Source organism: Rhinolophus sinicus, chromosome 9 (assembly GCF_057876585.1).
Source record: "Rhinolophus sinicus isolate RSI-liver-muscle chromosome 9, RSI-T2T, whole genome shotgun sequence".
NCBI classification, from domain to species: Eukaryota; Metazoa; Chordata; class Mammalia; order Chiroptera; family Rhinolophidae; genus Rhinolophus; species Rhinolophus sinicus.
The window spans coordinates 35,726,385-35,748,910 of NC_142509.1; the positions used below are offsets into that span (position 1 = coordinate 35,726,385).

The 22,526-nt window shown below is 50.1% G+C and overlaps 2 protein-coding genes across 8 annotated transcripts; one reads left to right on the plus strand and one right to left on the minus strand.

Annotated features, from left to right (window-relative positions):
• Positions 1–419: 419 nt before the first annotated feature.
• On the minus strand, positions 420–2,372 carry IL31 (interleukin 31). Its single transcript, XM_088801122.1, has 3 exons — positions 2,357–2,372; positions 2,048–2,187; positions 420–740 (listed from the first exon to the last, which is right to left on the minus strand). Exons 1-3 carry the CDS (start codon positions 2,370–2,372, stop codon positions 420–422), a joined length of 477 nt encoding a protein of 158 aa, XP_088657248.1.
• A 5,080-nt stretch (positions 2,373–7,452) lies between these two features.
• Positions 7,453–22,526, plus strand: LRRC43 (leucine rich repeat containing 43). Of its 7 annotated transcripts, XM_019734139.3 has the most exons (13): positions 7,464–7,637; positions 8,678–8,938; positions 10,015–10,125; positions 11,285–11,424; positions 13,500–13,738; positions 14,369–14,559; positions 15,109–15,407; positions 18,464–18,605; positions 18,787–18,942; positions 19,018–19,206; positions 19,614–19,641; positions 19,771–19,815; positions 22,391–22,526. In XM_019734139.3, the coding sequence occupies exons 1-13, from the start codon at positions 7,545–7,547 to the stop codon at positions 22,492–22,494; spliced, it is 1,998 nt and encodes a 665-aa protein (XP_019589698.3). In that variant the 5' UTR covers positions 7,464–7,544; the 3' UTR covers positions 22,495–22,526. The 7 variants fall into 7 exon arrangements, with proteins under 7 accessions (XP_088657165.1, XP_088657164.1, XP_088657166.1 ...); XM_088801040.1 differs by having other exon boundaries at positions 7,456–7,637; positions 18,787–19,206; XM_019734137.3 differs by lacking the exon at positions 22,391–22,526 and having other exon boundaries at positions 7,462–7,637; positions 19,771–20,081.

Here is a 22,526-nt window from a genome sequence, read left to right on the forward strand (position 1 = left end):
AGCAAATCCCATGCTCCCTCAGCCATAGCGCCACCCAGCCTGGGTTCCCGGTCACTCACTGTAACCCCCTCACAAAATCCAAAACAGATAATGATGAGAAAAATTCAAAATAATTTATTAAATAGGTTCTGAGGGTTCCTCCAAGGAGCATTAACAACTCTCAATACAATAAATATCAATAAGTTAACAGAGTTGCCACTTCCTGCCCTCAGAAGGATATAATAAGAATAAATAAGATTGTCCTCAGAAGAGAAACATTCTATAAATACCAGGACTAGTGACAATGACATTGTTTGAAATCTGCTTCAAGGTCACCCATACATTTCTATCTCAGTTCTCCTTGGATTGGCATCGTGTCCATTGGGTTCATCGGCATTATGCTCTGGGATAAGTCACAGCCAAGGTTGCACACTTAGCTATCACTCATCTTTGTTTTTTGAGGCTTCACACATCTTCTCGGGGCTCAGTGATTCCATGCACGTAGAAAACGCGTGCATAACAGCAAAGATGAACCTTTTACGTCGATACCAATTTTTTGGCACTAACACTTCTGTTTCTGGTCCATCGTTGAGTTTGTAGAGATGGTCTATGATGTAATCGATATTTGTGTCATTTGAGAGCGGTCTGATTGCCTTGAAATAAGACAGAATGGTTGAGCTGTTGATGATGTTCGGTGGTTGGCAGAATGAGGTCAAGTTTGGCAGCTGGTCCAGTCTAGATTCCAGCAGTCCCTTCTCATTCTTCAGGGATGGAACAAAGAGGAGAGACGGATGAGCATTAGGCTTGCTAGGAATCCCCACAGGTAACGTCCGAATGCTTCCTCTATGACCAGCGAGCCTTCCCCACCCCCTGCACCTCATCTAGTCAGTGCAGCCACCCTACTGGCTGCGATTATCACTAACGGAAAGCAAAGCTCACTTGGTTTGCAGAGCTGGCCCAAGATCCAGGGGCAGACCCGGATTCCAACCCACGTTGGGCAGCAGTTATGAAGCCTGTGGTAACACCCAGTGCCCCATCCTGCCCCAGCTGGCGGAGGCCTCTGCAGCCTTCTGGAATCTGCTTTCAGCTGCCCAGGGGCTCAGACAGGTGGGGAACCGAGACCCTTTGGGTTTCCACGCTACTTCCTGCTCTTGGTGACTCTGTATTAAAGCCAGTATATCTCCCGCTTACAGAGGGGGTTGTATGCTTGTCTGGAGCAGCCTCCGAGGTGCCAGGGAGCGGTGCTCCAAACACACCCAGACTCCAGACCACGCCCTCCCATCCCTCTTCCTAAGGACTAAGAGCATTTGGGTTCAACGGAAGAGCTGATAACAACCTCTACCTCTGTGTCTATAAAAACCAAGGCTAAGGTTTAAATGTCAGGGTGGAAAGGATGGGCAAGGCCAGTGTCACAAATTGTTTCCACGTTTTGGTTTGTATTTGTTTAATCAAAGCTGCCTAAGAGGTTCTGTCTTGATCGTGACCCTGAGGAAATGAGGGACTATTTATACTTCTTCAGCCTCATACTTTCCTGCACATGGGCTTGGCTCAGCCGAGCCTCTTCTAGAAGCCGACTGGGTCCTAGGTGAACAATGAAGTGACATGTAAGCAGACACCTAATTTGTCAACGGCCCTTCTCTGTGGTAAGAAACACTCTCTGTGACCCACGTGAGGATTTTAACATCCTGCATCATGCTTGGGGACATTGTTTACAGCTGTCACTGTTCCTTAGCAGGCTCCTAAATGGGTGGGCAAGATGGCTGACCTTAAGGGAGGTGCTCCAGGCCGGAAAACTCACGTGTTATTACTGTGAACCAAATGTGTCAGGTGAACAAGCCCACTAGAGCAGATGCTATCATATATGAGCAATTGTTGTTTTTGGCAGGCTGGGCTAATCTCGACCTCGGACGCCTACCCTCCTAAAAACGCCACTATAGCCTGTCTAGTTGTTCCCACCCTTCCTGGCATGTCCACAGCCCTAGCTTCAGGTCTGAAAAGAGCCCCTTCTCGGGGCCATGGAAGGCATTTTAAAGTAATGGTTTGGAAAAGAAATCTGTAGGGCACTTACGTGGTTTTCCAAAAGTTTCTTGGATAGGGACTTCAATTCCTTGCTTATCCTTCCTTGCTCACAGTCACTGGTGGGTGCCACAGGGAGGGACAGCGAGGATCCCACGCAGCAGAGCAGGAACAGGGCAAGCTTGGCAGGTCCTGGAGAAAGAGAAGATGCTGAGGCCCAAGGACCGACACTCCCTCCCCACCCAGCTTCAACCTGTTAGCCATTGTTGAGCAACCACTGGGTTGAGCCCCTCTAGAGTCTTCCTCTCTGTCTGGTGAGACAAGACTCTGGCCAAGAAATGGGCAGCAGGAGCAGTGGTACCTGTGTGAGAGACCATGGTGACAGGGAGCAGAGCCTGCTTCGGCTGCAGCTTCTTGCGTCTGATGTGTTCGCCATGGTCTCCAGCAGATATATAAAGGCCCGGCTATGAGGAAGAACAACCAATGTCCCGCCCATGGCAAGATCATTGCTCAGCATTTCTCCAGAAAACACTGTCAAAATTCTGCTACCCAAGTCTGGGTGACAGCAGGGCTGGAAGGAAATGCTGAGGTTACCCTCAAGGTGGGCAGATGCCTGACTCAGTACAGACACACACGGGCACACAGGAAGGCACACACGTCTTTGCCATTTCTTCTTGGAAAGAGCTTATTGATTTGATGAGAAGAAATTTTGAAGCCCAGGGTTGACAGACCAAGAAACTGATGACACAGGAGTTGTGGGTCTGTGCCCCATAGGGAATTTCTGGGGAGGGTCATAGTTGGATGCACGTAGGCGTCAAGTTACTATGAAGTTTGCAAAATGTGTTATCTTTGCAAATTTCTGAAGTATGCCTATGCCGGCGTGTGGGAATGGCCCTGATAACCGCTGTGAATGTGGTACGTCAAAGGTTTTATCTCCCTCTGCGTGGCCTTGAACAGCGCTGGACTTTCAACGGTGTCTTTGCAACTGCAGAGCCTAGAACCGGAACCCATGCTCAGGAGTTATTTGTTGAAATCCCTTATTCATATTTTGCGTGCCAGGCACTCTTCAAGGGCCTCCAGAATGAGGGCAAAAAGTTAGACAATGTCCCAGCCCTCACGGAGCTGGCATTCTAGTGAGCAAGGGGCACAACACTAATAAACAAGAAAGTATCAGGCAGGGACAAGAGCTGTAAAAATCAAACAAGGTGATGGGGTAGAGAGTGACAGCTGAGATACTTTAAGTCAGGTGATCAGGAAAAGTCTCTCTGAGGAAGCGACATTCAAGCCGAGACCTGAAAGATGAGAAGGAGCCGGCTGCGGGAAGATGTGAGGAAAGAATGCTCTGGCAAAAGTCCTCAGGCGAAAATCAGCATGCTATGGCCAACAGGAAGCAGGTCATGGCAGGCGGAATGAGGTGAGCGAAGGGGAGGGTGGTGGAAAGCTGGGTAGAGGCTAAGTCCCAACGGTCTTACAAGGACAAGGAACTTGGGCTTTATTCCAAGTGCGATGTGGCACCACTGAATGGCTGTAAGTAGGGAAATATAGGATCCGGTTCACATTAAGAAGTGAGGAAAAAGATAGGCTACTGAGTGGAGAATGGATTGTGCGACTCCGGGATGGAAGCAGAGGGCCAATTAGGAGGCTATACAGGTTATGAGAGATGGAGGCGTGGACAGGACGGCATGGATGGAGATGGAGTCTACAGAACTGGCCGATGGAATAATGTGGAGATGATGCGAAGAGAGGAATCGATGATGGCACCTGGGATTTTGAGAAAGCAACTGAGTGGTTGATATGCAGTGAGGGAAAAGAAGTCTAGAGAGGGGAAACCGAGTCATGTTTGGAATAAGTGAAGTTTGAGATGCCCACTGGGCATCTACTTGATGTCAAGTCAGCCATTGGCTAGGAGTCAAGCGCACAGGGACGAGGTCAGGCCAGGGCGGTCCATAAAACTCAAGATGTACAACTAAGAGACATCCGTGAGCCCCCTGCCACCCGTAATTCCAAGCCCCCTCCAGCCATTGCTGGTCTCTTTCCTCTTCTTATCCAAGCTTCTTGACACAATGGTCTATGCTCACTGTTACCTCACTTCTCACACCCACCCCCCCACAATGGTTTTTACCCCAGCAACTTATTCAAAACCTCTAGCGAAGTCTATGGTAGGCAGAATTTTGCTTCATGACTTTTATCCTCTGGTGTTTACTCCTGTGATTATATTACATTACATGGCAGAAGGGACTTTACAGATGTAATTATGGTTACTAATCAGTGACCTTAAGATAGGTTGCTTACCAGGTGGCCCAAAGTAGTCACATGAACCCTTCAACACAAAGGGGAAGACAGAGAGACTCGAAGCATGAGAAAGACACAACGGCCATTGTTGGCTTGAAGATGGAATGGCCAAGTGGAAAGCACGAGGAGAAAATGAACTTGGCCTATGACCAGTGAGTTTGGAAGAGGACCCTGGGCCTTAGATGAGAACTGCAGCCCCAGCCGACACCTTGACGGTAGCCTGGTAAGACCCTGAGCAGAAAACCTGACCTACAGAAACCGCGAGACAGTAAGTTTCTGATGTTAAATAGCTAAGTGTATGGCTTTTGTTATAGGAACAATAAAGAACCAATATGGTCTCCAGGGACCTCATGTTGCCAACCTTAATGGGTTCTTTTCAGACTCCATTTTACTTGCCCCTCGAGGCATGGCATGCAATAATGCTAATCACTTCCTCCTTCTTGAAAACACCTTTTTCCTCTCCTCCCATGATAACATTCTCCTGATACATTTTGGACCCTCTGAGGCTGGATCACCGTCCTGCTTGGCCCTATAATGGACATGTCCCCAAGGGCTTCACCCTTCACCTCTGTTCCTCACACTTCAGTATCTCTCTTCTTCAGACTCCAGACCTAAATGTCCAACTGCCTCACGGACATCTCCACCTGAGCGTCCCCCCTGCACATCACACTTGACAAGTCCAAGACTGATGATCTGAACCCGGGTAATGGTGACAGCGGCAATGAAGAGATGTGGACGGACTGGAGAAATCTGTAGATGGTAAAAGTCACAGGAGATGGCGATTGACTGGATATGGGGAGCACGGAAAGGGGCGAGTTGAGAACTTGCAGGGTCTGCTTTGGGCAAATAAACAGGATCACAGGACTCAGGTGAAGTGATGAATTCAGTTTTTGACATGGTGGTGTAGACGTGTTATGGAACTCAGGTGAAGACGTACAGCAGGCCATTGAACGTTGGGATTTGGAGCTCGAAGGAAGGAACCCAGGGCATAAATTTGGGTGCCATCTGTATATTACAGTTGATAAAACTCTAAGCCTGCAAGAGATGACTGATGTGACATGTGTAAGTCAAGTGTGGAGCTTGGGCCACGCCTCCATGAACAGAACAGTGAGAGGAAGATGATTTAGCACAGAACACTGAGAAGGTACTCTCAAGAGGGCAAGAAATGTACAGAAAAACATGTCATAGATCAAGATGAAAAGTGGTTTGCAAGGAGGAGGAAGTAATTGGCCCCATTATAAGCCACAAAGAGGTCAACTAAGATAAAGGCTGGAGTTGGGGAACACGAGGTCACTAGGAACTTTGCCAGAGGAGTTTGGATTAATTGCTGGGGGCGGAGCCATATTGTGGTGGTTTGAGAAGTGAAAAAAAAAGGGAAACACCCAATTGCTTCACCGAAATCCCAGGAGTCATCCTTGATTCATCTTTTTAATGGGTTTATATCACAAAAGACTAATGGACTTTTATTTTATTCTTTGAAAGGACATGATTCTCTTTTTGCCCAATTTCCCAATTTTGGAGAATTTCTAATAATAGTAAAGATGTTCTCCTGTAGGAAAGTAAAAAACGATGATAGCTGTCCACCATGGTGGGTGTTTTAGGGAGGATAACTTCCTCAAAATTAAAAAAATGTTTGCTCTTCTAAAGACACTGTTAAGAGGATAAAAGAGTAGACTAGGAGAAAATATTTACCAATCACAAATTTGACAAAGGACTATTGAGCAGAATATATAAAAACTCGCAGAAGTCAATTTTATGGCTTAGGCAATGAATGGTTTCTTAAAACTGACACCAAAAACACAAGCAAGCAAAGAAAAAAATAGATAAATTACACTAATCAAAATTAAAAATTTTGTTTGTTGAAAGACACTATCAAGAAAGTGAAAAGACAAACCCACAGAATGGGAGGAAATATTTGCAAATCATATAGAATATAAGGGGCTAGTATCCAGAATATATTTTTTAAAATCTTACAGCTCAACAATCAAAAGAAAATTAACTCAATTTGAAAATAACCAAAGGATTTGAATAGACATTTCTCCAAAGAAGATACATAAATGGCCAATAAGCACATGAAAAGATGCTCACCGTTAGGCATTAAGGAGATGTCAATAAAAGCCACAGTGAGGTACCACTTCACACCTACTAAGATGCCTATAATTTCTTTTTTAAAGTAAAATAACAGGTGTTGATGAGGATATGAAAAAATCGGAACCCTCATATGTAGCTGCTGAGAATGCAAAATGGTGCGTCTTCCGTGTAAAATGGTAGTGATCAAAATGATAAAACATAGTTACCAACCCATCAATTTAATTCCAAGAGAAATGAAAACATATGTTCACATGAAAACTTGTACATGAATGTTCATCACAGCATTATTCCTCAGGGCCAGAAAGTGACGACATCCTAAATGTCCATTAACTGACGATGGAGAAACAAAACGTGGCCTCGCCACACAGTGGAATATTATTCCACCATAAAAAGGAATGAAATTCTGACACATGCTACAACATGGGTGAACCTTGAAAACATGATGCTACGTGAAAGAAGCCAAACACAAAGGGGCCGATAGTGTATGAAATATCCAGAAGCAGCGAATTCGGAGACAGAATGCGGGTTAGCGGTTGCCAGGGGCTGGGTAGACGGGGCAATGGAAAGTGATGCCTCAGAGGTAGGTGTGGGGTTTCCTCTGGGGCGAGGAAAATTGAAAATTCGATTACAGTGACAGTTGCGCTATGACTATAGCCGCACTGTGACTATATTAAAACCACAGAATTGTATGCTTTAAAGGGGCGTATTTTAGGGTAAAAATGTTGCATGTCCAAATTATGGGAACCAGAATCGTCCCATTAATTTCACAAACCAGTGCCCAGGAGACACTCCGTGCTGAGTGGCCGGCAGTGGGCTGGATACTGAGGACGGAGCGGTGAGACTGAATCCGTCCTGGGGTCTTGGTGCTGAAACGGGCATCAACGTAGCCAGTGATTACGACCCCCGACCCAGGGGTTAGAGACCCGCACTGGAATCCACTGGTTAGAACCTTGAGCTTGACCTTGGGTTCATGTCTCCTCTCCAGGTCTGCCACATGGGGCTAATAATCAGCACTTTCCCCCGAGGGTTGTCGGGAGGAGAAATAGACACAGACTGGCGCGGGGTCTCGCGAACCTCGGCGGGAAAAAGCGGGCACCACCCGGAAGTCGCCGCGCGCGTCCCGGCGGTTGCCTAGCAACCGGGCAGGGCGTGGCGGCCGCGCGGCCATGGACGCGCGGGGCCGGACAGTGAGCGCCGCGGTGCAGGAGCACCTGAGGCGGCTGTGTCTGCATGAGTTCCCCTGCGGCATAGGCAGCTGGGTGCGGACGCCGGCGGGGGTGGCCAGAGGGACCCAGGGACCTGGAGGCCGGAGGGGGCGGGCCAGGGGCGGGCCGGGGCCTAAGGACTGAGAGCAGGGCCGGGCAGGGCTGGGGGTCCGGTCTGGAGACCCCAGAGGAGGTTTGCATCTGGGCGTTTAGGGAGCGGCCTGACTGGGGTGGGTGCGGGGCTGAGGACTGGAGTGGGGATGGGACATTGCAGGGGTGGGCGGAAGGGGCCCCCACCGGTGCCCGTGGGCGTTGACCCAGGGTGGAGGGCAGGGACCCCCAACCTGAGTGCATCAGGCTGATCTGGGCAGGGCCTCTCGCTCTCAAAGACTCCAGGTTCCTTTTGAGGTGAAAAGCTCATCCTAAGAGCAGCGCCTGCAGCTGCGATGTGGCCAGAGGGGCCATGTCACCGGCCAGGTGCCCCCGGTGGGGAGGAGGAGCGGGACAGGGAGACGGGGGTTTCCCTAAGTGTTCAGAATCCGGACCGGTTCCGGGGACTCCGTGGGAAACTGGGCCCTACACACTCGGCAGCGCTAAGGGGAAGTGGGTGTTTCCTCAACAAATGTTGCTTGAGCACCCACTGTGTGCCTGACACTGTGCTGACCTTTAGGGTTTCATAGATGTCTCTCAAGTCTCCTGGTCCTGAATTTACCTTTTCAGCCTTGCAACCTCTTCTCCAGAAACCTTTCCTTGATGAATTACACCCCATAGATTGCCCTTTGCGTGTCCTGGCTTCTAGGACATAAATCTTTCCTTAAATGTTTAATCACTTTTACTTACATCTTCAGGGTTCCCAGCTCAAGAGCAAACTCCTAAAGGCAGGAATGGACCTTATTATTATTTTTTATCTTCCCTCGTCTGTAGTTCGGTCCATGGCTGATAACCAGTCAAAAGTGTCGATTACTCATTGCCTACATTTTCCAAACTCTTTATCCCTGATTGTCCTATTTTATAATGTGTTCAATTTTGAGAGTTTCAACTCCTTGAGAGCGCTGAGTCATAAACAGAGAAATTCTCCACCTCCACCACTGCAGAATAAGTCTCGCTTTCTTCCTCAAACGTGGCGATCATGGAGGGAGCTGATCCCCAGAGAGGAGGTCGCGGGGAGCCCTGGGGAGGAGACAGTGGAGGACCTGCTGGGCCTGGTCTGCAGCCCCCACTCGCCCTGGGCTCTGCTGGAAGGCTCCAGTGCAGAGGACCGTTTTCTGAGACAACTGGCCGTCCAAAATCCCCGGATGCTCAAAGACACCTTTTTCTACTCCTACTTCAGGTCCCTCCAGGTGGTGGACAAGCAGGTGAGTGTGGGTGCCGGCCCCAGCGTACAGAGTTGACTAGGAGGCCAGCCCCTTCCAGCGCTGAGTAGTAAGATGTAGGCATTAAGTGGGGGGGGGGGGCTGGGGGAACCTCTGTCCTAGTTAACTCACCAGCTCGTCCACCAAGCACAGCCAGCTGCTCACTTACTCTTTGTGTGTCTTTTTCTTTCTTCACTCTGGGTGGGATTCCACTGTGTATCTTCTCGAGCTGATGTGTGGAGCACCCTGCTGTCGGCCCTCCTGGGTCCTAGTAGAAATCTTTTACAGAGTTTATATTGGTTTTACTTAATTTAAACTGTGGGTGCCAGGGGTTGGGGGGGCAGCATAGTACTATAGTAATTTCTGTTCCTAAAATGCCTTCTTTGCTTATATCAATAACAGAGCCCCCACATTGCATGGAAACGAGACCTTGGCCTTCCTGGGTTTGCTTGTCCTTTCCCAGAGAAACTGCATTACACAGTACTTGGGGGGTGTGAAGGGGGAGCGACTCCTGCCGCCTTGCCTGGGACTGGCCCTGTGTTAACACTGAAATCCTCATGTTCCTGGAATCCCTCAGTCCTAGGCAAGCTGGCACGGTCGGTCACCCTAGAGAAGAGGCCAGTCAGGAAAGGCTTCTAATGTGCTGGAGGCCACAGAGAACTGGGGGCTCATGGACAGGCTCTGAGCTTCTGTCTGACCCCGCCGTGTGTAAACTAGAGGGACTCCTTTAGGCCTTAGGGTTCACTGTGGCTCTGGGCTAGATAGTAAAGGAGATGGGATTCCCGCCCTCGGGAGCTCACAGTCCCACACGGGGACAGGACACTGAGCTGGAAGTGGTACAGCACCCAGTCAGAGGAGGGGTGAGGCTTGAAGAGGCGAGAGAGAACTATAGTGACTGAGACAGTGCGGTCCTGCCAGAGTGATGCTGGAAAGGCTCCCAGGAGGGGAGGGGGAGCGGCTGTGGGAGGCGTCTTGCAGGTGGGTCAGCTGGTACCGTCCTCGTCCTCGTGTAGACTTGCTTTCTGCTGCAGCCCTGCCTCGCCCACCAGAGCGCTTAGCTTCCTTGCCTTCTCTCCCAGGTGAGCCTGGTGGATAAAGACCTCCTGAAATTTTCGAAGCTTGAAGAGTTGGTACTGAGTGCTAATCAAATCAAGGAGATAGATGCTGTCAATCTGCCCCCAACTCTCAAGGTAAGGGAGCCCAGGTTCCGTTTCAGGTCTTTGGGCCCGCTCTGCCCCGCAGCCTGCCCTGCACACAGAACTTACTCAGGCCCAGCCCCCGGCTTTTCAGAGGTGGGTCAGATTCCTCAAAAAGTCTTAATTCCTTAGGACCCTGCGGCAATTCCCTTGCTAGGTCTAGCCCAGAAGAATTGAAGGCAGGGACCCAGATTCTTGTACTCCGGTGTTCATAGCAGCATTATTCATCAATAGCCAAAAAAGTGAGACAGCCCCAGTGTCCATCAACAGATGGTGGATAAGCAGAATGTGGTCCGTCCCTGTAACGGACTGTTACTCAGCCATACAAAGGAATGACACGTGCTACACCATGGAGGAACCTTGAAACCGTTATGCTGGCTGACAGGCCAGACACAAAAGGCCCCGTGCTAGATGAGACAGAAAGGAGAGGAGAGGTTACTAGGGGCCGTGGGAGCTGGGGGTTGGGGGCAGCGGGGAGTTCAGCTTAACAGGTATGGAGTTTCTGTTTGGAGGTGATGAAAAGTTTTGGAACTAGACAGTAGTGATGGTTGTACAACAATATGAATGTACTTACTGCTGCTGAATTTTATACTTCAAAATGGTTAAGAAGGCAAATTGTTACATATATTTTACCACAATAAGAAACAGTTTGTTAAAAAAGGTAGGCTAGGCTTTATTATGAGTCTTCAGATGAGCATATCAGAGTGGCCTCCATTTTAAGTCAGATGCTGAGATTAGCAGATTTAGTGGCAGAAGGGACTCAGGGCTGTGACATGCCCAAGAGAACACCCCGTGAGGCCCTGCAGGAGAAACACAAGAACCTACTCTTCTCTTCAGGTTTATTCCGTATCCATCCAGGGTCGCTCGGGCTTTCCCAGAGACCTGTTGCCATGGGTGGAGAAGCTGCCAGAATGTCATGTACCCTGCCCAATGTCCCTCCCAGTCCTGATTTTAAAGTTTCCTTCACAAAAGAAATAGAAACTTTCCAGCACCTGCTACGGAGACATTCTTTTCCAGGGTTTTTATAAGAGACTCAGGTGGACACAGGGAGGCATGGCCTGAGTCATGGGAATTCCTCTTGAGCTTCCCAGGGTGGAAGGAAGGCCCGGGAGGGAGGGTGCCGGGCTCTAAGGGCTGTCCCCACTTGTCACAGGTGTTGGAGCTCTACGGTAACGGCATCACCAGCATGGAGTGCCTGTGCGTTCGCCCGCCCCCCGGCCTTCAGCACTTGGGGTTAGGGCACAACAAACTCCTGGGCCCCTCGCAGAGTCTGTACGTCACAGCCAGACACTGGTAACTCGGGAGCCCTGAATGGGGAGCGAGGGGAAGGAACGAAGTGTTAGATTTGGGCGTTCCACCATGGTGGCTTGAGGGACCCAGCTCTGCTCTTTGCTCTAGTAGCTCATGGTTGGCTCCAGACCTAAGGTTTATTTCTCTGAATAAACAGGGAGACCTGAACTCGAATGCCGTGTTTTGGGGCAGGGTCTCACGAGGAGGCGCTGTTGACATTTTGGCGGCCTCGTGCATGGTCCTCTCTACCCCTCAATGCCGGAAGCACCTTCCCACACCAGTTGTGACAACCGAAATGTCTCCAGATAGTGTCAGAGGTCCGTGGGGGACAAAATTGCCCTGAGCTGAGAGCCACTGCCCTGCAGACAACTCTTGTCCCCTTGGTGGCTGAGCAGTGGGAAACTGAAGACCCTGGATCTGAGGAGTCTGGGGGATCAGAGGCCACCCCTGAAAAGCCATCGGTGGCTGGGAAGGCTTGTCAGAGCTGGCTGGGAATATACAAGCAATTAAGTGCACTTCCACGGTGGAAAGTTCACAAACTAACTTCATTATCTGACTTGTAGACACCCAGGGTTTCAGCGTCCTGGGTGGCACTTCCTGGGGTTCACTATGATTCCCTCCCTTGTGGTCCAGAAAGGGCAGAGGGCATAGGTCAGCCTCGCTTCCCTGCTTTTCCATGTGACATGGGGAATGCATTCTTGGAAGGTCCCTCTTCTCTGACCATAATTTCCTCCTTCCCCTTTCTCCTACTCGTGGCTGTGCTGTCTCCATACTGTCTTGGCCGCGCACGTACAATTCCATCGCTTTCTCCCACTGAGCGCAATGTAGCGTGGGAAGGAGGCATACACTTGGGCTTCAGACACGTACCACGGACAGAGTACCAAGTGTTTAGATTTTTTTTTAACTTTTAAAATTTATTTTAAGGATGTTTTTCTAGGACCCATCAGCTCCAAATCAAGTAGTTGTTTCAATCTAGTTGTGGAGGGTGCAGCTCACATTGGCTCGTATGGGGATCGAACCGGCAACCTTGTTGTTAAGTGCACTGTGCTCTAACCAACTGAGCTAACCGGCTGCCCCATGTTCGGATTTTTAATTTGGAAAATAATATTCCCCACACACCTACGTAACCTGCTTAATGCCGAGTGTAGGTTTCTTAAAAACCTCCATCTTTCACTGTTTTGAACTTAAAAGAAGGGTGGTGGTCTGATGACCCTAGTTCTGCTGAAGACGGCTGACGTTGGTTCAGGTCTGTGTGCTGGTCCCACGAAGTGTTCTTCTCAAGCATTGCCTTCCCGCTGACTGGCTGGCCAGCATCACCGGCAGGAAGGGAGGATGGGGAGAGGAAGTACCCGACTTGGTCAGTGGGAGATCGCGGGGATGATGGCGAGAGATTGTGCTGAGGTGGCGTCTCCTTGTGTTTATCTTGCCTCTGTTCTCAGAGCTGAAATCAGTTTGCTTTCTAGTCTGTTCAGTGGGGAAACCACCCTGCCTCCTCCCTGGCCCTCTTCACCTCCTCTGTCCTCACTGGTATGCGCTTCTCCACCCATGTGCCCCCAAGAGATGAACCACATGGCTTGCTGTGCCCGACTGCCAGTTCCGCCTTGGAAAGCGCCCTCCAGCTTCTCGACCCCCCAAGCCTCCTGCATCCCCTTCTCAGGTCCCCATATTACCTGCCACTCCTACCCCACCCACGGCTCCTCCTCAAGTGGCTTCCCTCTGCCTCCCTTGCCAGTCTGCCTGTCTTTGTTGAGAACCTTCTAGATGCACAAAACCAACATTGTGCAAGCTCCATAGGAGACGTTTCATCTAGAAGAGAAGATGTGTGTCAACAGAAGTCAGGTGGAGGCAGGATGTGCCGAGGGCCATCTCTGTGCCGCAATGAGGATGGCAATGTCATAGAGAGAGAGGACAGTAGAGCCAGGAGGTCCTTCCTGATGGGGAGGCACTAACTTGGTCAGGAACCGCCCACGGCGTGCGAGCCGCGGTGCATCGGGCCCCCTGTCCGGGCTGGACACGGGGTGCTGGGCGAGGTGGGCAGGCTGCTGCTTGCCTCTCTGACGGCCCTGTTTGCCTTCCAGGCCCAACCTCATGTCGCTGGACCTGGGCTTCAACGCCCTGACGGACCTGCAGGGCCTGATGGGCAGCCTGAGCAGCCTGCGGCACCTGCGGCTGCTGGTGCTACAGGGGAACCCGCTGGCCCTGGTGCCCTACTACCGGGGCTTCACCATCGACAGCCTGGCCGGGCTCTGCGCGCTGGACGACGTCACCGTGTCTCCCAGTGAGAGGCACCAGTTCCGTGGGCTCAGCCGCAGTGGGGGTGAGGGGGCCGCTGCGCAGGCAGGCATCGCCCGTCTGCTGCCCGACTGCGGGTCTGTCCCCACAACTCCCCGGGTGACCAGACCCTGGTTGGGTGCAGCTCTCCCAGATCTGATCCCTGTGGTGAGGATTTGGCGGCAGAAGGTTTGGGGGCCAGGACCACCTCGGTCCCCTCCCTTCCTAGGCAAATGGAAACGTTCTTTAGATCAGTCGTCACTTCCATGACGGCTTGAGATCACCCCCTGGTGGCCCGCGCCACGAGCTGCACCAGAGCCTTCTCAAGGTCGGGGTGATAAACATTGATAACAGCCACACCTACTGTACGCAGGGCACGTGCTGAGCTCACACTGATTCTCAATCTGGAACCAGCCTGCAAAGCAGCTACTATAGTTTCCGTTATACAGATCAGGGAAACAAGGCTTACGAGGGGTGTTGCACCAAAAAGAGACTAACCCAAAGTCAGTGGGTTTGAACTTGGCGGAACTGGGATCGAACCCAGGTCTGCCAACTCCAAGTCTCAGTCCCCATGGAGGGGAGCCTGCAGGCAGCCTGCTCGCCCCACCCCCTCTCGCTGTCTGTCTTCCCAGTTCCATCCCGGAGGGCCCCTCACTCCTCCCCTTTCCCCTTGCAGACTTCTTGGCACACGAGGCACAGTTCGTGGTGACGATTGGAAGTGTCACAGGGGTTCTGGACACGTCAGTCTTGGACCCAGAACCAGGGCCGCAAGGCCCGTTTATCACTTACAGCTATTATGTGACCTACGATTTTGTGGAAGACGAGGAAGGTGAAGGGAGCGAATACGTGGAAGGTGTGCTGGCCGAGGTGTGCGCCCCCGCTGGGCTGGTCCTGGGGATGTGGGGTGGGGGGCTCTGCCCTCGGGTCCACGGGGTCTCCCTCAAGGGCAGAACGGCTTCTTCAGGCCCAGGGAAGTCCTGAACATGACCTCCTGGAGTCAGACCGTACTCCTGGCTTGCGCTCAGCCCCTTTCTGGCAGCTGGAGTCACTCCCAACCGCTCCCACCCTCTTGGCCCTTTGAAATCAGAGCTATGGGCTGAACTAGGAAGCAGCCCAGAATGTCACAGCGAAGCTGATTACTCCCAGCCCCAGCCTGCAACCTCTGCACCTCCCATAAGAGGACACCCAAGGAAATCGCCGACTTGGAGAGGGGGGGATGCCCCCCCCTGCACAGGTGCATGAGACCTCTCAGAAGAAACAAGTCTCGCGTTTTCGTTTTCTTAACTTCCTGCCCCTCACGTTCACGTGTGTGCTCGGGCTTCGCATCCAGCCAAACGTTGACCTCTGTACACACATTCACACTGCGTGGGATGAGTCCCTGAAGACGCCGCGCTGCCTGTTTTCGTTCTCCGGCAGATCGTCAAGCCCTCTCCCAGCGGGGAGCAGTTAGGCGACGAGATCCCCCAAGAGGTCATCCCCAAAGAGGTCATCCCCCAAGAGGTCATCCCCGAAGAGGTCATCCCCGAAGAGGTCAGCCCCGAAGAGGTCATTCCCGAAGAGGCTAAGGATCCTGTAGAGTCCGTGCCCACGACGACGTCCCAGTCGGCAGAGATGGAGTCCGTGGCTTCGGGCGGGTCGACGCCCCTGCCCACGTCTGCAGAGGAGCTGGCCAAGCTGCGGCCGCGCACTGACCTGCAGCTCTGCCCGTCCCCAGGGTAAGGACGGAGGCCTGGCCCGCAGCAGGGCCCAGGGTCCCCTGCCGCCCCCTCGGTGGGCTCTTCACTTCGAAGGTTGTGTGTGGGTTTCCTGGCTGCCTCTTTCCTGCAGTCTCTTCTCCCTGAGTTCAGGCCAAGGTTTTCTGAATGCTTGGGTTTCTTTAGTCAACAGACAGAATAAATGGACAGCCCGTTTCATTTCAGCCTTAGGGCTGAGCGCCTTTGCAGGTTAACTGTTTACATTCATTTAGAACTTCTGGCATCTAACACATGGTATGAATCTTCCAACCTGAATACCAGGTTCTTTCTCGCCTTCGTAAGTCTGTTCTAGTCCATTCCATGGGCTTCGTATGTGTCACACAGACTGTCTTACTCAACAGTCTTTTTTGATGAAGAATTTTACAAGAACTTAGAGTCAGTTCTCATTTAGTGTTGAAGTTCTGTTAACCGATTTTGTACTCATTTCAAAACACTGAGCTTTGTTTGGGTTTATTATTATTATTAATTTTACAAAATTCCCGCTGTCAGCTTCTGTTGGTATTTGATTCTTCTGATGACCAGAGTGCAGAAAACAAAATCTGCAACTGAGATCCAGCTAAATGAGCTTTCTCTTCATGTAGACTCTGCTGCGACGCCCTCAACGAATTTGAGAAGCTAGCATCTCTTACAATGTGTGAAAAGAATTAATTTTAAAAAATTATTTGAAACCTCAAGTAAAGTAAATGATACAGCCTTGTTGAGAATATGGGGGAGCTGAAGTCGCCCATACCCTGGTTCCCACTGGTGGCAGAACCAAGGGGACAGCTGTCCCGGCTGCCAGAGAGAAGCTGGAACCAGCCAGTCAGGACCAGGGTGCTGAGTTCATCACAGCAGATTCCACTGTTGGTAGTGGTAGTTTACTTTTTGGAAAGATTCACAAAAAAGTAAGAGCCACAAATAATTCTACCACTTAAAACATCATGTAAATTAGAAAAATGTCCTCCCATCCGTCCATCTAACTCATCCCATAGAATTAATTGCTCTTAACAGGCACAGTTCTGGGCTGTGAACTAGTAAGATGCTAACGACCTGTTCTGTTACCCATCTCGGGAGGGAACTGAACAAACAGCAGTACCCTACACTCTGCATAATAACAGCTACGCCGGTGGCACAGGGGGGTGTGCTCCTAGGATGGCACATAGGAGGAGACAGCTGAGGAAGTTTCCATACGGAGGAAGGGGCAGGGGGAAGGGTGGGAAAGCAATAGGGCCGGAAAGGTAGATAAACAGAAAAAAAGGGTAGTTTCTCCTAAGCGGAAACTATTAAAAAGTTTTAAGTGGGTTTGTATTTAGGGACGATGACTGTGGTGGAGACGATGGTCTGAAAACAGCTTGTGTCCACTTTTTTCATCACTTCCCTGGAGGGTTTTTTGAGTGTTATCCTTGATGTATTTGTATATAATATTTTATCGCTAGGGGTTTGCTTTTTTTTTTTTTTAAGTCAGGAGGTTATGAAATTTCTTTAATCTGGAAGTGCAGTTATTCACATTCTACCTCTGAGTCTTTCTTTCTGTAGCACTAATTTTTAAAATCAGTTATTGTCACATTTCCTCCATTTTTATGTTTCCCTCTTAACATTTTTTTTTTTTTTTTGCACAGTTGATTTACACAGTTTGCGAGCCCTGGACTGAATTATTTTATTGGGCTTCTATTATATTTCAATCCATACATAACTTTATCTTTGATTGCATTTTCCTATTGTTTGAGGGGAAAATGTCTCCCACCTCAGTGCTGGAATAACTTCTACTTTCTTCTAGTTTTTACTAATGTTTAACTCAGACATACTTTAAATTTGTTATAGTATATTATTAATTCTCCTTCATGCTGTAATCCAGTTTTTAAAACAATGTATGTTACACTAGTTCCCAACCATAGTCACATATGATATCCTAATACTAAAATAACTCTAATTATAGATTCTGAATTTTGGTCTGGGGGGTCATTGTTTCTGCTTTTGATCCAATAGCTTACTATTTTGAGAATTTTTACTTTCCAATATGCTTTAAAAATCTGGGGGCATAAATAACATGTATTCATTTATTAAAGAATCTAGTCGTTCATAAAGTACCTGTTTTGGTGTTCCCAGAGCTAGACTAGGTTCTAGGTATGTGAAAATGAATAACGACCTCACATTACTGGAGTCCACAGTTTACAACGTCATTATCTTTTTTTTATTGTGATAAAATACACATAACATAAAATTTCCATTTCCCATTTTATCCATTTTTAAGCGCACACAGTTCGGTGGCATTAAGTACATTCCTGTTGCTGTGCAGCCATCACCACCGTCCATGTCCAGAACTTTGTTATTTTCCCGAACTGAAATTCTGTTCCCATTAAACTAACTCCCTATTCCCACCCCCAGCCCCCGAGAACCTCTCTTCTATTTTCTTTCTCTCTGAATTTGACTATTCTAGGTACCTCACATAACTGAAATCATACGGTATTTGTTGTTTTGTGTCTGGCATGTTTCACTCGGCATCATGTGTCCACATTGTTGCATGTGTCACCACTTCCTTTTTTAAGGCTGAATAATATTCCACTGCATGGTTAGCCCATATTTGTTGTTATGAATAACGCTGCTGGGAATGCTGGTGTTTGGACGTCTGTTCAAGTCCCTGTCATTCTCTTTGAAGTGTGTTCTGCGGAATTCCTGCTTCTCTTCCAGGTGCATTTCCACACTCAGTTTGTCAAGCCCTGAGACTTTTTACTGGCACTAGAGTATCACTTTGTAATGATTCAGGGAATGTGAAACACTTCTACTGTTTACTCCTACTTTGCTGAAGCTTTTAAAATCTTCTGATTCATTGTTGGCTCGTTCCTGTCCCCCGTTCAGCGACTGTCACCCCCTGGAGGAAATCTCCACGCGGCATTCACCGGTTCACTTTCTCCTCTGTGCCATATGTCTGCCCGGCCTCCGGGGCCCCCAGTCCCGCTCTGCTCACGTCTTCTCACAGCACCCCACAGCCTTGTCCCTGGTCCTGGGTCACGAGCCCCCATCTTCGTCTCCCTGTGCAGGACTGTACTCTTCAGCACGGTCCGCAAGCCCTGGGCTGACGTCATCCAGTGCAACTACGAGATGCAGCACAGGCTCAGGGATCTGGTGCCACTCAAGGCCTTCCTGCTGGCGGGGACCACCGTGACCGTCGTGGAGGAGAAGGTGGGCCTGGCGTTCTCTTTGGCCCCCATGTTGCCCCCCGTGCCCCCGCCCCATTCCGGTTTTCTGTCATGGCGTCCGGAGTCCTGCTCCCTTGTTAGCGTGGTCCCAGCACCTTTCCAGAAAGATCCCAGCCAGCCCAGCTTAGCCCATGTTCACTCAAGGCCGCCTCACTATCTCCTAGATTCTCTCCTGGCCTGTAGTGCCACCTCTCGTCGACAGTCCCTTGTCTACCAAGAAAGGAAAAGGGGAGAAGGACAAGAAACAGAAGGAGAAAGGCAAGAAGGGGAAAGACGGGAACGACAAGGCAGCAGCCAAAGGGGAGAAAGAGACGGCCAAGGTACCACTGGCCCTGGGGTGGTGGCGCTGGGCGGTCCCTGCCTGGTACTGTCACCCTCCCGGCCTCTCCCCACAGGAATGGAAGGGGTCCAAGAAGAAGAGAGAAGTTCCTAAGGAACTCCGCCAGGACCCACCCGTCCTGCGGGTGCTGGGCAGCGGCCGAGTGCTCCTGGAGCCCCTGCTGATGGGGGAGCCTCTTGTGTCCACCGTGTGCAACTTTGGGGTGATCCGCACCATGGAATCCGACAGGCTGACATTTTTCAGGGTATGTTAAGGCCCCTGACAGGCCCCGCCCCCACAGAAATGACGCTGGGCAAGGAAGGGCCACGGGGCCCGGTCATGGGAGGGAGGAGGACGGACTGCACCGTGAAGCCCCTCCAGAAGCCCCTCCAGAAGCCCCTGCATTGCACAGGAAGGCCGGGAGGAGGGCCTGTCCCGAGGCCATGGGGCAGGGGTACGGGGCCCCAGCTCTGCGGGTCACCAGCCTGTCTGACAGCCTTCTCAGGTGCAAGGAGCGAGGCAAGTGGGCAGGCAGGGCCCGCTCCTCCCTAGGAGACCCAGCCCTGCCTCCGGGACCAGGAGACGCCCTGGCAGGGGTGGGGGCGCCAACAAGAAGGTACCGGAATCTGCATCCCTCACTCTAGTGAGCATCTCATTCTGTGGTTCTTTCAGGACTCAAAGAATAAGAAAGCTAAAAAAGGTAAGAGCCAATGATGGTGACTGAGGGCAGAGAGTGTTTCCTGAGGACCTGTCCTCATGCCTGGGGGCTGCCGCAACAGAGCACCACAGACCGGGTGGCTCGTAAACAACAGGCATTTATTTCTCGCAGCTGGGGAGACTAGGAAGAGCAAGCCCAAGTTTTCAGCAGTGTCAGGTGAGGGTCCTCTTCCTGGTTCACAGCTGGGCAGCTTCTCTCTGTCTTCACATGGCGGAAGGGGGAGGGGTCTCTCTGGAGCTTCTTTCATAAGGTCCTTAATCCCATTCATGATGGCTCCGCCCTCGTGACTTAATCACTTCCCAAAAGCTCCACTTAACTCATACCATCACCTTTAGGGGTTAGGATGTCACATATGAATTTTGGAGGGGGGAGGGGAACACAAACATCAGACCGTAGCAGAACCTGCTGAGGGATCAGCCTGATTTGGGACCAAAGGAAGGGAAGGATGGAGACCCGTATCTTCCAGCCAGTGGGGAGGCCATGCCCATCCTGAGGACCAAGCCCTGTGTCTTCCCTGCAGCCCTGAGACAAGAGTGGCTGACTGTGGGTCAATGCCATGGGCAGGAAAAGCATTCTGGGGTAGGAGCCAGGAGGAGGTGGATGGGGGTTCAGAGTTGGGGCTGGCTCAGCGTTTGTCTGGCTCCTGCTTCGTTCGGGTCATGCGCCCTTATTCTCCATAAGAGGCATGTGGACTTGTTCTGTGGGCAGTGGGCAGCCACCCAAGTGTCCGAAATAGATGTTTTAGATACGAGTTTTAGAAAGAAACTTATAAAGAAACACAGTTTGGAGGGAGAGCTAGCAGACAGGAAGATGAGCTGGGAGGACGCTGCGAAGTGTGAGGCAAGGTCACAGCAGCACTGTCACAGCAGCCAAAAAGTGGAAAGAGCCCGAGGGCCCATCAGCGGATGAATGGATAAATACAAGGGGCCTCGCCACACCATGGGGTGTTACTCAGCCCTGGAAAGGAGTGAAGGGCTGACACACGCCCCAACATGGATGAACCTTGAGAACGTGATGCTAAGGGAAAGAAGCCAGATACAAAAGGCCACATAGGATTCCATTGATAGGAAATGTCCACAATAAACAAAACCCTAGATACAGAGAGCAGATTAGTGGTTGCCAAAGCTTTTGGGGGGGGCAGAGGGGAGGGGCCAGAGAATGGGAAGTGACTGCTAATGGGTACGGGGGTTTCCATTTGGGGTGATAAAAAACGTTCTGCAATTGGATAGCAGTGCTGGTTGTACAACAGTGTGAATATGCTAAAAGCCACTGAACTGTACATTTAAAAATATTTAAAATGTTGAATTTTATCTCAATGGAAAAAATTCACCGAAAAAAGTATGAGGCAAGAATGCTATCTATGTACATGGATTAGGAGACTGAATGTCAAGATGTCGGTTTTCCTCGACTTGATCTATACATTCAGTCTCAGTCATAATCCTAGAGGGATTCTTTTTTTTTTTGGAAAAATCAGCAAGCTGATTCTAAAATGCATATGGAAATGCAAAGGACCTAGAATAGCCAAAACAACTTTAAAAAAGCACAAAGGATTTACACTACTGGACTTCAAGACCCATACAAATACGGCCACGTGATCTGTGATAGAGCTGCTGGGCTAAGACGATCTTAAAATCATTTTTGTTTACATTTTTGCAAATCTCTTTAATGTCTGGCTTAATTGAGGACAGCTGCATTCACATAGCTGCTTCTGCGGTCAGTCCCTTGTGATGTGTTGCTGTGGTTGAACTACATCAGGGGTGTCCAAGCTTTTTTCAACGTTTTTTACCAAGGGCCATATGCAGTAAAATACACAAACAGCTGGGCCACTCACTCGAGGTGAAGTACGTACTGCCTCACCTGGTTTATTTAAGTAAACTAAATATATTTTTGGAATTTGCTGCGGGCCAATTAACAATAGATTGCGGACCGCGGTTGGCCCGCGGGCAGCAGTTTGGACACCCCTGAACTATATGAAGGAATTCCAACCTCAGGTGGACATGTGATTGAAAAAGAGGGGAGTATTTTAGTAGGCTTTAAATAACGGTCTTCTTTTTTGATATTACTTCAAATATGCCAGCTCGGTTGTTTGTTTGTTTTTGAAGATTACACTGTGAAAGCTGAATCTATGTGGGTGAACTTTTTTTCATAATCAGTATGTAAAAATCCATTGGGCTACCCTGCGTTTTGAATGACTATCACCCGCGCAGTTTGGAACATCAGATATTGGTTTTTGTAAAATACTAGCTCACTGGGTTATGCAGATCTTCCAACTGTTGACGCATTTCATTATACCTTATGCAAAAATCACGTTCTTTAATACCAGCACCCGCATCATGAGAAGAGTCTTTGAGTGTTGGAAAATGAAGTTCATGGTGGCAGAGACAATGTTCCACAATTCTGATTTCTACTTGAAAGCCACGTGTTATACTTTGTCAGAATGCTTTCAGTTGTTTTCTCTGACGTGCCAGGCTTACTTCATGTTTAGAAAATATCTGCCTAATTGTCACGTCTGGATAACCACAGTCTGCCAGTGTCCTTTCAAGGGAAATGGTGGTCCCTAGTTAAATGTGATTTCATTTTATTCGTTACTACCGAGTCTCTGATTCCGAGGCCGGGCCCCCAGCAGACCAAACACGGGTTTGCGTTTTGGGGCCGAGTAAGGAGCCCGCGCAGGGCGGCGGAGAACCTGCCGGCTCACCTGTGCGGACTCACGTGCGCGTCTTTTTCCCAGTGTACGAAGGCGACTACCAGCCGGAGCCCCTGACGGTGCAGGTCCAGATCCAGCTGAACCAGTGCCGCTCGGCCGGGGAGGCGCTCCGGCTGCTCGCCGCGTAGCGCGCGCATTAAAAGCTGTTCTGACGACCGCA

What these genes read in the sequence shown, in the direction of transcription:
- LRRC43 (XM_088801038.1), top strand. Translation starts at nt 7,545, where the DNA reads ATGGACGCGCGGGGCCGGACAGTGAGCGCCGCGGTGCAGGAGCACCTG. An exon ending in TCCAGGTGGTGGACAAGCAG is followed by an intron (nt 8,939 to 10,014) that starts GTGAGTGTGGGT and finishes CTTCTCTCCCAG; the next exon opens with GTGAGCCTGGTGGATAAAGA. An exon ending in TGACCGTCGTGGAGGAGAAG is followed by an intron (nt 18,606 to 18,786) that starts GTGGGCCTGGCG and finishes ACTATCTCCTAG; the next exon opens with ATTCTCTCCTGGCCTGTAGT.
- IL31 (XM_088801122.1), bottom strand. An exon ending in AGAAACTTTTGGAAAACCAC is followed by an intron (nt 741 to 2,047) that starts GTAAGTGCCCTA and finishes CCATCCCTGAAG; the next exon opens with AATGAGAAGGGACTGCTGGA.